The 14,153-nt window shown below is 41.1% G+C and overlaps 1 protein-coding gene and 1 pseudogene across 2 annotated transcripts in view; one reads left to right on the top strand and one right to left on the bottom strand.

Annotated features, from left to right (window-relative positions):
- Positions 1-14,153, top strand: part of TSBP1 (testis expressed basic protein 1) — an 81,485-nt gene that overhangs the window by 40,097 nt on the left and 27,235 nt on the right. The window contains exons 16-19 of one of the 2 annotated variants that reach the window (XM_032141364.2): positions 5,784-5,793; positions 6,508-6,531; positions 6,985-7,005; positions 7,615-7,635. In XM_032141364.2, the coding sequence (XP_031997255.1) occupies positions 5,784-5,793; positions 6,508-6,531; positions 6,985-7,005; positions 7,615-7,635 (76 nt within the window). Of the gene's footprint in view, positions 1-3,454; positions 3,470-5,783; positions 5,794-6,507; positions 6,532-6,984; positions 7,006-7,614; positions 7,636-14,153 lie in introns of both variants that reach the window. The other variant, XM_058432563.1, reaches the window with a different exon arrangement.
- Positions 3,868-4,809, bottom strand: LOC116460322 (heterogeneous nuclear ribonucleoprotein A1-like; annotated as a pseudogene).

Genomic DNA, 14,153 nt, shown 5'->3' with positions numbered 1-14,153 from the left:
CACCTGTAATCCCTGCTACTGAGGAGGCTGAGGCACGAGAATCACTTGAACCCGGAAGGTGGAGGTTGCAGTGGGCCAAGATCACCCTACCGCACTCCAGCAGTAGTCCCAGCTACTCGGGAGGCGGAGGCAGGAGAATGGCATGAACCCAGGAGGCAGAGCTTGCAGTGAGCCGAGATCATGCCACTGCATTCCAGCCTGGGTGACACAGCGAGACTCCATCTCAAAAAAAAAAAAAAAAAACTACAAAAATGAGCCAGACTTGGTAGCAGGCACCTGTAATCACTTGAACCCGGGAGGCGGAGGTTGCAGCGAGCCATGGTCATGCCACTGCACTCCAGCCTGGGCAACAGAGCAAGACTCTGTCTCAAAAAGAAAAAAAAAAAAAAGAAAGAAAGAAAATAAAAGAAAAAGAAAATGAGACTGACAAAAGTAACAGAGAGATGTGGTCACTGGTGCCATGGAGTTTACAGTCCTAAAAGATAACTTGGGAAAACAAACCCAAAATGTGTAGAGGGCAGGCAGCATCCCACACAATCACACTATGACCATTAAAACTGGATATTTACTGCCTTGAATTCTGGTTCTAACTATCCTTTTTGTGAATGAATAAGAGCCATTTGTTATTGACTATTCCCCTGAATCAAGACTGCTTTTCTCAATACTCACAGTTATTGCCAAAACTTACAGCCTTGGAAGTTCTCATAATTATTACAGGGAGGATAAACATAAGCCAGCTCACCTCAGAGGATCTCACTGGGGCCAAAGGAAGGGTCACATCTGGTCCACAGTTCCCTAAAAGCCACTATGTGCCAGAGAATCTACATGGATACATGAATTCCCTTTCCCTTTTCTCCCCTGCTTGACTCCCTCTCCCTTATGTGTAAACACTTTAAAAATATGATAGTGTATAAATGAAAATTATATTGCTATTTTATTCCTTCCTAGCTTTCCCCTAAGTTATAAGCGATTTGGAGAAAGTGCAAAATGAACTGATTAAAATTTAAATGACTTTAACAAAAATTAGTGGCTCCCAACAGCCCTAGTAAAGAAGAGTAGAAAGAAAACTTTTCAAGTCAATAAAAATTATTGGGTAGAATATTCACTATTTGGGTAATGGGTACACTAAAAGCCCAGACTTCACCACTGTGCCATATATGACATAAGAAATCTGTACTTGTACCTCTTAAATATAATTAATTAATTAAAAGGTTAGTGAAAAAGAGTGACTAAAGAAAATGAGGCCGGGGCCAGGCACAGTGGCTCATGCCTGTAATCCCAGCACTTTGGGAGCCCGAGGCAGGCGGATCATGAGGTCAGGAGTTCGAGACCAGCCTGACCAACATGGTGAAACCCCATCTCTCCTAAAAATACAAAAATTTGGCCAGGCACGGTGGCTCATGCCTGTAATCCTAGCACTTTGGGAGGCTGAGGCAGGTGGATCACTTGAGGTCAGAAGTTCAAGACCAGCCTGGCCAACATGGTGAAACTTCATCTCCACCAAAACTATAAAAAATCGGCCAGGCGTGGTGTCGCATGCCCATAGTCCCAGCTTCTTGGGAGGCTGAGGCAGGAGAATCACTTGAACTTGGGAGGTGGAGATTGCAGTGAGCCGAGATCGTACCACTGCACTCCAGCCTGGGTGACAGAGTGAGATTCTGTCTAAAAAAAAAAAATACTAAAGTTAGCCGGGCATGGTGGCACACGCCTGTAATCTCAGCTACTCAGGAGGCTGAGGCAGGAGAATCACTTGAACCTGGGAGATGGAGGTACCGTGAACCAAGATCATGTCACTGCCCTCCAGCCTGGGTGACAGAGCGAGACTCTGTCTCAAAAAAAAAAAAAAAAAATGAAGCTGGGCGCAGTGGCTCACGCCTGTAATCCCAGCACTTTGGGAGGCCCCAGGGGCCAGATCACTTAAGGTCAGTAGTTCAAGACCAACCTGGCTAACATGCTGAAACCGCGCCTCTATTAAAAATACAAAAATTAGGCCCTGCGCGGTGGCTCACACCTGTAATCTAGCACTTTGGAAGGCGGAGGAGGGTGGATCACGAAGTCAGGAGATCAAGACCATCCTGGCTAACACGGTGAAACCTCGTCTCTAGTAAAAATAAAAAAAATAAAAAATAAAAAAAAATTAGCCGGGCGTGGTGGCAGGTGCCTGTAGTCCCAGCTACTCAGGAGGCTGAGGCAGGAGAATGGCATGAACCCAGGAGGCAGAGCTTGCAGTGAGCCGAGATCATGCCACTGCATTCCAGCCTGGGTGACAGAGCAAGACTCTGTCTCAAAAAAAAAAAAAAAAACTACAAAAATGAGCCAGACTTGGTGGCAGGCACCTGTAATCACTTGAACCCAGGAGGCAGAGGTTGCAATGAGCTGAGGTCATGCCACTGCACTCCAGCCTAAGCAACGGAGCAAGATTCTGTCTCAAAAAGAAAAAAAAAAAGAAAGAAAGAAAATAAAAGAAAAAGAAAATGAGACTGACAAAAGTACATATAAGTACAAGTTTAAGACATTATGAACCTCTAGAAGTGTTTCAAGCATTTGCTGTCCCTAAATGAAATGAAAAGGAAGAACAAAGCCTCACTTTATCACTTTATAACCACTCTCCTGCCTCAGACCAGCAGAAACAGGTCTGAGGCTACAAAGCACAAAGTAAGGCACGTAACGCCGGACATGCACTGAACTGTCAGATTTTAGGGCCCCCCATATCCTCTCTGCAGTTACCCTCTTTAAGCCTATCAAGGGATAACTGAATTCACTTGGTTCTACACATGTTGACTTCTCCATTTTGTGTTCCTTCCATTTTTTACCACCAGATGAAACTTCAGAAATGACTGGTTAAGTTCCATGTCTATTGTATGATAGCTGCCTTTGGCTTCCTATAGGGCCTGACATACTTTTCCTCTCTGCTCATTTCTGTCTTGCGTATGTAAAAACTCATATTTCTTCATCTCTTTTGCTTATTCCACTATTTAGCTGCTGCTCCACTCCTATAAGGAATGAATAAAGGAGAATACCAAACCCAAAATAGAGAGAGAAACTTCGGAAACTACCCGAAGTTTATAGTGACTTGTCAATCAGGGAAATGAAGGATATTTGTATGAATAAATGAAAGCTTTCGCAGGATGGCAGAAATAGGGAGAAGAAAGGTAAAGGCAGCACAGTTTAAAGAAATTACCAATCCCCTGCAGGATTTCCAGCAGTAACTACTCACTGCAAAAAGGGAAGGGATCAATCATCTCCCTTTCCTGCAGCCTCCTATACTAAGCAGAAGGCAGAATCCCCACAAGGCATGATGGCAGGTATATTCCCCAGCACAGCACTCTATGCCCCTGCCCTAAGAAGGATGTTTCTTCCATTGCCATTTCTGATATTTCCTTTCAGGAAAGTAGTATGAAAACTAGCTCCTCTTTCAGCAGCCTGTACACACTGATTTATCTTTGTTTTTCAGCTACAAGATCCTCTTGTAAGTTTGACCATTTCCCTTCATGACTGAAACTCAGCTGTCTCCAGCAGTGTCTAACATATCTTAAGCCAAAATGTATGCATCCACATTGTGATATGATAATGTTCCAATTTCCTTGGTCCCTTATTTTTCCATTACTCAGAACACAAATAGATTTTTTTTTCAACATCATGATCAGACTATTACACTTAGCAATCAACAGCATTGGTGAAAAAAAAAAAATCTACATTAAAACCCTTTGTTGGAATGCGTTACACTTTCCACAGGACAGAAACTCAAATAACCTGTTATACAAGTAGTCACAAATATAGTCCTTGAGTTTTTTGCCCATACACATGAGTATTAGTCTAAAACATGTCTTCTTTGTACCAGCTAGGTCCTGCCACCACTGTGCTTGGCTGAGTTCACAAATCTGTTGTAACCTGTAGCTTCCTTGTCACTTCTCTGGCTCTCCTCTCCTGCTAACCTTTGTTTCCTAATTAAAATCTTCTGCCACTGCCATAGCTGCTACTGCTACTGGAACCGCAATAGCCACTTTGGTTTCATGGTTTGGCAAAGTATTGGCCTCCACCACCATAGAGGCCAGAGCTTCTGCCTCCAAAGTTTCCTCCCTTCATGGGTCCGAAATTTGAAGACTGATTGTTGTAATTGCCAAAATCACTGTAGCTTCCACCACTTCCAAAATTGCTCCCATCATTACCAAATCCACTATAGCCATCTGCACTGCCACCATATCCACCACCACCACAGCTGCCACCAAAGCCACCATGACCACTGAAGTTTCCTCCACGATCAAAGTTGTCATTCCCACCAAAACCATCTCCACGACCACCACCAAAGTTTCCAGAACCACTTCGACCTCTTTGGCTGGATGGAGCACTAGCCATCTCTTGCTTTGACAGGCTTTCCTAACTTCACAGTTGTGGCCATTCACAGTGTGGTATTTCTGAATGACAGTCTTATTCACGGAGTCATGGTCATCAAAGGTTACAAATGCAAAGCCCCTTTTCTTGCCACTGCCTCCGTCAGTCATGATTTCAATCACTTCAATTTTTCCATACTACTCAAAATAATTTCTTAGGTGATTTCTTCAGTGTCTTCTTTAATGCCGCCAGCATATATCTTTTTACAGTTAAGTGGGCACCTGGTCTTTGAGAATCTTCTCTTGTGACAGCTCTCTTTGGTTCCACAACTCTTTCATCCACCTTGTGTGGCCTTGCATTCACGGCTGCATCCACCTCCTCCACAGTGGCATATGTGACAAACCCAAAGCCCCTGGAGTGCTTGGTGTTTGGATCTCTCATCACCACACAGTCTGGGAGCATTCCTCACTGCTCAAAATGGCTCCTCAGGCTCTCATCAGTTGTTTCAAAGCTCAATCCTCCAACGAAGAGCTTCCTCAGCTGTTCTGGCTCTTTAGGAGACTCTGACTTAGACAAGATGGCTGGGAGAAGAGAGACTTTAACGATGCTTCTTCCGTGGCATCCATGGGCAGAAAGGCCTAAATACATTATAAGTTTCTAGAACATTCACTGACTTGCATAAAAAATAAACACCAGAGAAAAAAGTTTTTACATGACTCTAAAGAATGTTAATTAGGAACTTTCCATGCAGAGGGAAAAAAAATGAGAGAAAAATGATATAGATCCATTTCTGCTTTCTAGATAAGTCATCTGTACAGGCAATTAGTCAGTTAGTTATTTGTTTCTCTGTGGTACACTTATCAAAGTCCACTGATGTCTATTGGAACTTGAGTTGCAACATGGAACTTGAAGTTCTATTTTCTCAGCCTTTTGTTTTTCCATTATCCAGAATTCAACCAGCTGATAATTAGTTTTCTGGAAATTTCTAGTGCCTTTGATTTAAAAAAAAAAAAACTGTTCAAGCAAGTATATCACTAGTAAATTTACCAATAGAAAAAAATGAGTAAGAAAAGAAACAAGAAGGGGGTAACAAAAAGTATCTTTGCTTGTTTTTCAGTCAGATAGCATCCTCACACAATCAGTAAGTCTATGTGTTCATTTAATTCTCTCCTTTAGGACTCAGTTGGTCTCTAGTGGAGTCCATGAGTCTTTATCTGCCCATATTGGGATACAAAGGGCTTGAGATACATCTTGGCCTCTCGCTGTCTCATTATCAAAACCTCTCTGGATTATTAATGATGTACTGGAAAGTTTTAAGACTACCAATTTACAGTCCCCTGCAGGATTTCAAGCAGTTACCAGTCACTGCAAAAAGGGAAGAGATAAGTCAGAGCAGAGAAAAAAATTTTACAAAATTTCAAAGCTCATAAACAAGAGACTATCTTAAAAAGGGAAAAAATGGTAGGAGAGATAGGAGTAGATAAGAAGTTTCTATAACCCTTTTTCACTCCTGCCGTATCTGGTCTCTTTTTCCACATTTAAATTCTAAAACATCTAAGAAAAATTTATATCACTTTTTAGAGATTTTAGAGGATTTACACCTAAACTTTAAATAACAACTTTAAGTTGTTATTTCCTCCATATTTTGCTTTCACGTGACACCTCATTCTCTCACCTTTTAAATAACTCTGGAAAAAATCAAACTTACTATTTTATTAAAAATAAAGGGCAGGGGAGAAAGTTTATCAGCAGGTCAAAATGATATATTACAAGGGACTTAACAAATTGAAAGACACTTTGAGCAGAGGGGAAAGAAAAAGGAGATAATTGTCTCTGGTCTATTTACAAGCTGGATTCATTTCACTTGCCATCAGTAAGTCCGTGTTTTCACCACTGTTGGATTCTAGAATCTCTCCTTTCCCTGGTACTGCTAAGATTTCCAGGCTTGGGGTGCATACTACTTTAACCATTTACTTTCCCATCATCAAAATTCCATGAAGTTATTAATGATTTTTTGAAAGTTTACATTCTGTTGATTCATATTAAAAGTAAATGAATACCAAAGGGAAAGTTTTCCCTATTGTTATAATGACCTACCAAGAAGAAACTCTCCACATAGAAAGCAAAATATCATGGGAGAAAAAGCAGTTGCTAAGATACCTGTCTGTTTTTCAGCTGGTCCACCTTCAGCACCCCACGGTAAGTTCAATTTCTTTTTCTACTGTTTTCTGTTGTTGTTCTTGTTGTTCCCTGCAAGGCTTAGAGACTTGTTTCTACCTTGCTCATTTCTAACTCTGTGTGCAGCTACCTGACTCAAAGCTTCCAGTTTCCTCTGCCTTCTGCTCATCTAGCTTCTCCCTGAGAAGGAAGTTATATTTACATAATTTCAAACATATATTTACTTTGTATCTCCTCTAGAACTATTTAAGTGCTTTAATTACATTATCTCATTTAATCCTTAGAATATTTCCACTAACCCCTTTGTAAGAGATAAGAAACTGAGCCAAATACTTACTCAAGAATACATAGTCATAGAATCATAATTTGGACCCAGAAAGGTGTCCAAGATTCTCCCCTACACAAATATACCTCCCTAGAGGGAACCTTGTTTCTTTCAAAGAAATCTTCACTGATATCTAATTTGGTTTTTAGGTCCACCCGTGGCACCCATAAGTAAGTATAACATCTCTTCTTCTTCTTTGGTTCTCTATGGTCCCCATCATTTCACTTCTGTCAAAGTGATTTGAGTTTCCCATTCTTCTCTTGCTTCCTTATTACTCTGCTTCCCCTATAATTTTTTTAAAATGCTAATTAAAAGCGGGACTAAGCTAGCATTCATCAACAATAAACTGAACAATGCTATGAAATAACAAGTAGGAGGAATTATCGGGGGGTGGAGAGAGAAAGAGAGAGAGAGATGAAATCCAAAATGATATCTAAATGGAGAGAGACTTTCAGTGTTCTTTCAAACATTATAGTGCAAGGATCCAGTGGTCTTTTCCCAACACTATGCCCAAAGCTGTTCAGGTCCAGTAAGTGGAGAGGGCCTTTAAGGAAACTGTACCTTTGACTTCATCATTACATCATCACTGCTAAATCTTACATCTAGTTTTGCATTATAAAACTAATCTAAAACCAAATAATCTATAGGGTGGTTTGGAATACCTCCTTCATTGCCCACCCAAGTCCTCCCCTCACGGACTCCAGCAAAATATATTAGATAATACTATGTGTTTTCTATTTGAGAAAAATTAAATGGATTTCTGTTTGCTTATTTTTCAGTAATTTCGCAGAGAACCGCAAGTAAGTACTTTACTTCTCAGCTGGTCATATGTGGAGACTTTTCTTATCTTAGATGTTTCTATTTCTAAGTGCCTCATATTTCTCATATTCATTTGCTTCTACATTACCCAAAGTCTTCAAGATTAGGACTGCAAGTCAACCTTTTTGATTCGTAACTGTAGTATTTCCCATTATTTTAGTTCTAAACTCAACTTCCAAGGTAACACATACCAACAGTGACTCAATATTTAAACCAGGTCAAGCACTGACAATGATGATATTTAATATAGAATTCATGAAACCACCTTTCACACTACATCCTAGTTTTCCAAAATGCAAATTTGGTTCTCATATCTCAGTTACAAATGATTTAAGCAAACCCGACATCGCTGGGATTCCTCAGCCTGAAATTAAATCACACTAATATTAAAACCCAAAGTTCCTGTCAAGGTTAAAAACGCAGATGCCAAAAGAGCCCAGGCAGGTCAGTAAATGCGTGAGATGAGGTGAGTCTCCTGGGAACTGTGTAAAACTGGGAGGACACATATAGTCTGAAGAGGGTAGCTGCTGCCCTGCTCCAGCCAACCTCTTCATGCAAGAATTCAGATCCAGAGTTGCCAAAGCATCTCACTTAATCCAGATAGTAGGTAAATTTTTCCAAGTTTTAAACATGACAGACATCTGGGTTACTCTAACAGATTGCAAACATACTTATATACTCCCCTCTAGTTCCATCTAAACACACTCTGGATACAGTTTTCATAATAACATTTTACTCATTTCAATAATGTTAGGACAAAGGCATTGGTATTTGAGAGAGGAAAATCGGAGCTATTAACACAGAATTAGCCAGTGTCTCTCCAAAGTCCTCATCCACACATCTTTCTGAAGCCTGAGCAAAGAGGCTGATCGGCTAAGTTTTCTCACTGAACAGATGAAAATACAGAGACAGTGGCTCCGACCCAGGGATGAGGCTGCAAAATCCATATGCCCATGTTTGGACATAGGCCCTATAATTGGGTACAGGGGCCAATGCCCACCTGAGGTCAGGAGAAGGGATTACTGGTCTCACAGCTAGAAATTACAAGCCAAAATCCAAATTGAATGCCTAGTGTCGTTTTCAGAGAAGTCATCAGAGAGTATGGGCAGGAAAAAGATGTAAAAATCCAAGACCGAATAGATATGTAGGGTCTTGGATCCTATATATCATCCTAGTAGAGAGGATGAAAGAAAACATGCCAAAGGAACTAGGGATTATACCACCTGCTTTTTGGATAGCTAAGTGTTGGCTGGCCAATCCCATTATTGGGTATAGACTCAAAGGAATATAAACCATTCTGTCATAAAGATACATGCATGGTTATGTTAAACACAGAACTATTCACAATAGCAAATACATGGAATCAACCTAACTGCCCATCAATGGTAGACTGAATAAAGAAAATGTCATACATATACACCATGGAATACTATGCAGCCAAAAAAAGAATGAGATCATGTCCTTTGCTGGAACATGGATGGAGCTAAAGGCCATTACCCTTAGCAAACTAATGCAGGAACAGAAAACCAGATACCGCATGATCTCATTTATAAATGGGAGCCAAATGATGAGAACACATGGACACACAGAGGGGAAAAATAGACACTGGGGCCTGTCAGAGGGTGGAGGGTGGGAGAAGGAGAGGATCAGGAAAAATAACTAGACTTAATATCTGGGTAGCAAAATAATCTGTACAACAAACCCCCATGACACAAGTTTACCTACAAAACAAACTTGCACATGTGCCCCTGAATTTAAAATAAAAGTTTAAAAAGTGTTACCTGGCAATATCTTTAAATGAAAAATATACAGCCACGCTTAAGCATAAAAAAGGTGGGTAAGAATGATTTCCAAGGAGCAGAAATTGAATATAGGAACACATTGTAAGAAGCAGCTAAAGTTAAGCTCTTGGTGGGAACGGTGAGGGGGTGAAAAAATAGAGGTGGCAGCTTTGCCTCAGGAGCAAAGGTAGGGTTTCAACATCTGCTCCCAAATGACAGCAAAAGCCTCAAGATCCAACATGCAGAAAACTGAAATTAGGCCCCTCTGAGTAAAGCCAGTAGCAGAAAATACACTGCCTCCCCATGCAGAGAAGCCAAAATATCTTCACCCATCTGCCCCAGGCATGAAAACAGAGCCACCCACACAGGTCCAGAGTTAGATCTGTCCAGGGTGTAGAGCCCTGCTGGAGGTGTGCTACCCATGCAGTGTGCATAATATTCCAAGTCAAAACAGCTAAGATCTGGTTCAGGGACAGTGTACCCAGGAAGTTAGGACAATAGCCACCAAGAAGGGATCTACAACCTGGGTATTTATATCATAGAACACCCACAAAAGATAGCCCCCAAGGAATAAGAAACTACTAAAAGTTATGAAATCTGTGAGGAAACCCAGCACCATGTGAGTGATACCTCACAGGCCCCAACAAATTGGAGAATTCCAACCCAGAGAAATATAACTAGAGCAATCTAAAGAAGACTAAAATAAGAAACCTAACAGCATTGAACAAGTCGAACACTAAAAGAAAAAAAATAAAAAGTCTTCAAAGATATTAATGCATTTTAAAAATATATGTATTCAACAAATATATATTGGCCTATTGCAGGCCAGAGATTATCCTAAGCTCCGGAAATATAGCCATGAGCAAGGCAAAGTCCTTGCACTTAAGGAGTTTATATGTTGAGATAAAACAGGCAAATAATGGCAAGTAAACATATAGTAAATGTCAGGCAGATAAATTCATGTAGAAAAATAAGAAGAGTAACAGACTAAAGAAAGATGGTATAGAAGGGGGAGTGTGCTTCAGGCAAAAGGAACAAGTACAACATGCAGAGGCCTGCTATGGAGATGCAAAACAGCCAGCCAGGCTAGAAAGTAGGAGGCAGAGCAGGAGGTAGGGCCACAGCGACAAGAGCCAGATTATGTCGGGCCCTGTAGTCCTTAATAAAAATTGCAGATTTCATTCTAGGCGTCATGAGAGGTAACTGAAGGGCTTGAACAGGGAAATGATAGGGTCTACTTTGTAATTTTAAAAGATCACTCTATTATTGTGGAGGATTAACTGGGGTGAGAGTGAGGGCTCAAGAGAGGAAGCAGGAAGACCAGTTAAGAGGCCTGAAACTAAAGGTGAGTGTGGCAAGGAAAGAGTGATCAGAGTGGAAGTGGGAAGAAGGTCTTCAGATTTTATTTATTTTGGGGGCAAAGCCAACAGGGCCTGCTGTTGGACTGAATGTGATTTTAAGGGAAAAAGAAGACACCAAGGGTTACTCCTAGATTTGGGGTCTAAGCAACTTGACGAATGAGACTATTTATTGATTTAGGTAGCGGAGAAGAGCAGATTTATAGGATGCTATTGTGAGTTCAGTTTTGCATATGTTAGGTTCTAGATGCCTGGGACATTTAGGACTAATTAATTAAATAGTCTGACCTTAGCAGGCTTCAAGCATGTTTTCTGGAAAATATCTCCTCTCTGTCCCTTAATGATGCATTAGAACCCATAATTTTATCTTTTTTATCTTTGTAAATAACAGCTTTATTGAGATAATATTCACATATGACACAATTCACTTATTTAAAGTGTGGAATTTAATGCTTTTTAGTATACTCACTGGGTTGTGCAACCATCACCAGAATCAATTTTAGAACATTCTCATCACCCCTCAGAAAAACTCTGTTGAGCAATCACTTCCCAGTATCCCCCAACCCAAAACCCTCTCCACACCATAGCCCCAGGCAACCACTAATCTTCTTTCTGTCTCTATAGATTCAGCTGTTCTGGACATTTCATATAAATGGAATCAAACAATAGGAGGTCTTTTGTGACTGGATTCTTCAATTTAGCATAAGGTTTACCAGGTTCATCCACATGGTAACATGCAGCAGTACTTCAGTTCTTTTTATGGCCAAATAATATTTCATTATATCTTTGGTTGGCTTTTTTTTAGCTTTCCTTTATTTACTTGTAAGGAAATATTATGATAAGTAGTATCAACTTGCTTTCTTTATTTTTATTTAAGTTTTAAGTTCAGGGGTACATGGGCAGTTTTGTTACATAGGTAAACTTGTGTCATGCGGGTTTGTTGTACAGATTATTTCATCGCCCAGGTATTAAGCCTAGAACCCCTTAGTTATTTTTCCTGGCCATCTCCCTCCTCTCACCCTCCACCCTTCAATAAGCCCCCAGTGCCTGTTGTTTCCTTCTGTGTCCATGTGTTCTCATCATTTACCTCCCATTTGTAAGTGAGAACATGTGGCATTTGGTTTCCTCTTCCTGCATTAGTTTGCTAAGGATAACGCCCTCCAGCTCCATCCATGTTCCTGCAAAGGACATGATCTTGTTCTTTTTTATGGCTGCATGGTATTATATGGTGTATATGTACATTTTCTTTATCCAGTCTATCGTTGATGGGCATTTAGGCTGATTCCATGTCGTTGTTACTGTGAACAGTGCTGCGATAAACACACGTGTGTTTCTTTATGATAGAACAATTTTTATTACTTTGGGCATATACCCAGTAATGGGATTGCTGGGTCTAATGGTAGTTCTGTTTTGGGGTCTTTGAGGAATTGCCACACTGTTTCACACAATGGTTGAACTAATTTACGTTGTCACCAACAATGTAAAATTGTTCCTTTTTCTCCACAGCCTCCCCAGTATCTGTTATTTTCTGACATTTTGATAATGGCCATTCTGCCTGGTGCGAGATGGTATCTCATTGTGGTTTTGACTTGCATTTCTCTAATAATCAGTGATGTTGAGCTTTTCTTCATATGTTTGTGAGCTGCATGTATGTCTTCTTTTGAAAGTATCTATTCCCTTTTTTTGCCAACTTTTTAATGGGGTTGTTTGTTTTTGTCTTGTAAATTTGTTTAAGTTCCTTACAGGCACTGGATATTAGACCTTTGCCAGATGCATAGTTTGCAAAAACTTTCTCCCATTCTGTACGTTGCCTATTTACTCTGTTGACAGTTTCTTTTGCTGGGCAGAAGCTCTTTGGTTCAATTAGATCCTGTTTGTCAATTTTTGCATTTGTTACAGTTGCTTTTGTTGTCTTCATCATGAAATTTTTGCCCATTCCTATGTCCAGAATGGTATTGCCTAGGTGGTCTTCCAGGGTTTTTATAGCTTTGGGTTTTACACTTAAATCTTTTAAACGATCTTGAGTTAATTTTCGTGTGGTGTAAGGAAGGAGTCCAGCTTCAATCTTCTGCATATGGCTGGCCAGTTATCCCAGTATCGTTTATTGAATAGGAAGCCCTTTCCCCCATTGCTTGTTTTTGTCAGTTTGTTAAAGATCAGATAGTTGTAGTCATGTGGCCTTATTTCTGGGCTCTCTATTCTGTTGCATTGATCTATGTGTCTGTTTCCTACTAGTGCCATACTGTTTTGCTTACTGTAGCCTGGTAGCATACCATAAATTTCTAATCATGTTAAATTATTAAAGACACTCAGGGCCAGGCACAGTGGCTCATGCCTGTAATTCCAGCACTTTGGGAGGCCAAGGCGGGCAGATCATGAGGTCAGGAGATCGAGACCATCCTGGCTAACACGGTGAAAGCCTGTCTCTACTAAAAATACAAAAAATTAGCCGGGCGCGGTGGTGGGCGCCTGTAGTCCCAGCTACTCGGGAGGCTGAGGCAGGAGAATAGCGTGAACCTGGGAGGCAGAGCTTGCAGTGAGCCGAGATAGTGCCACTGCACTCCAGCCTGGGCGAAAGAGCAAGACTCCGTGTCAAAAAACAAACAAACAAACAAACAAACAAAAAACACTCAGGCGAACCCCTCTGAAAACCCTCTCCTCTCCTAGTGGCCAGTCTCAGGCACACTGACTCAGAATAGGGAGGAGAAATACAATGTGCTTCCCCTTCCTGCCCACTCTCCTTGTTGTTATAATTCCCACTGTTGTTATAATTCCCACTGTGTTGAGGCTGAGAGGATGGATTTGGGGCATGCAATCGCCTTCCTCTGTTAGTTGCAGGTTCTTTTCTCTGAGAACCTGAGACTGACTGTCCTTTGATGTTATCTAGAGCAGACACCTAAATGTCTTACAGAATACATACTTGAGTTCTTCGGAGGAACCTACAAGAACTTGACCAGTTCTGAGATTCCACTGCATAGTCCCTGATGTGGGAGTACTGAGTCTAGTCTTGCCCATTCCAGAGCCCCTCAGCTCCCTCTCCAGCAATATACTTCATAGCCTGTACTACAAAGATGCCCTTACCAAGTAGGTCACCCACTTGAGTGACATACTAGCAAGAAGACTCAAGCCTGTGAAATGGGAAAGGTTCCTTTGTCCCCCTTGCAGTGCATGTGATGGGGAGTGGCTCGCTTCTTCAGTGTCCCACTGCTCAAACCTCTAGGGGAGCATGCAGATGGGCAGGCTGTGGGGCTTTGATCCCATGGCAGTGTCTAGGTGGGAGTTTTTACAGCTCCTGAAGCCCCAGTGGGCATGTGTTACAGGATGCTCTTTTAGTTTTGCTGTTTTAATTTTGCCATCTGT

The sequence above is a fragment of the Hylobates moloch genome, unplaced genomic scaffold (genome assembly GCF_009828535.3).
Source record: "Hylobates moloch isolate HMO894 unplaced genomic scaffold, HMol_V3 SCAFFOLD_20, whole genome shotgun sequence".
NCBI lineage: Eukaryota > Metazoa > Chordata > Mammalia > Primates > Hylobatidae > Hylobates > Hylobates moloch.
The sequence above is the reverse complement of the archived record's forward strand: the minus strand, read 5'-3'. Positions and strand labels throughout refer to the sequence as shown.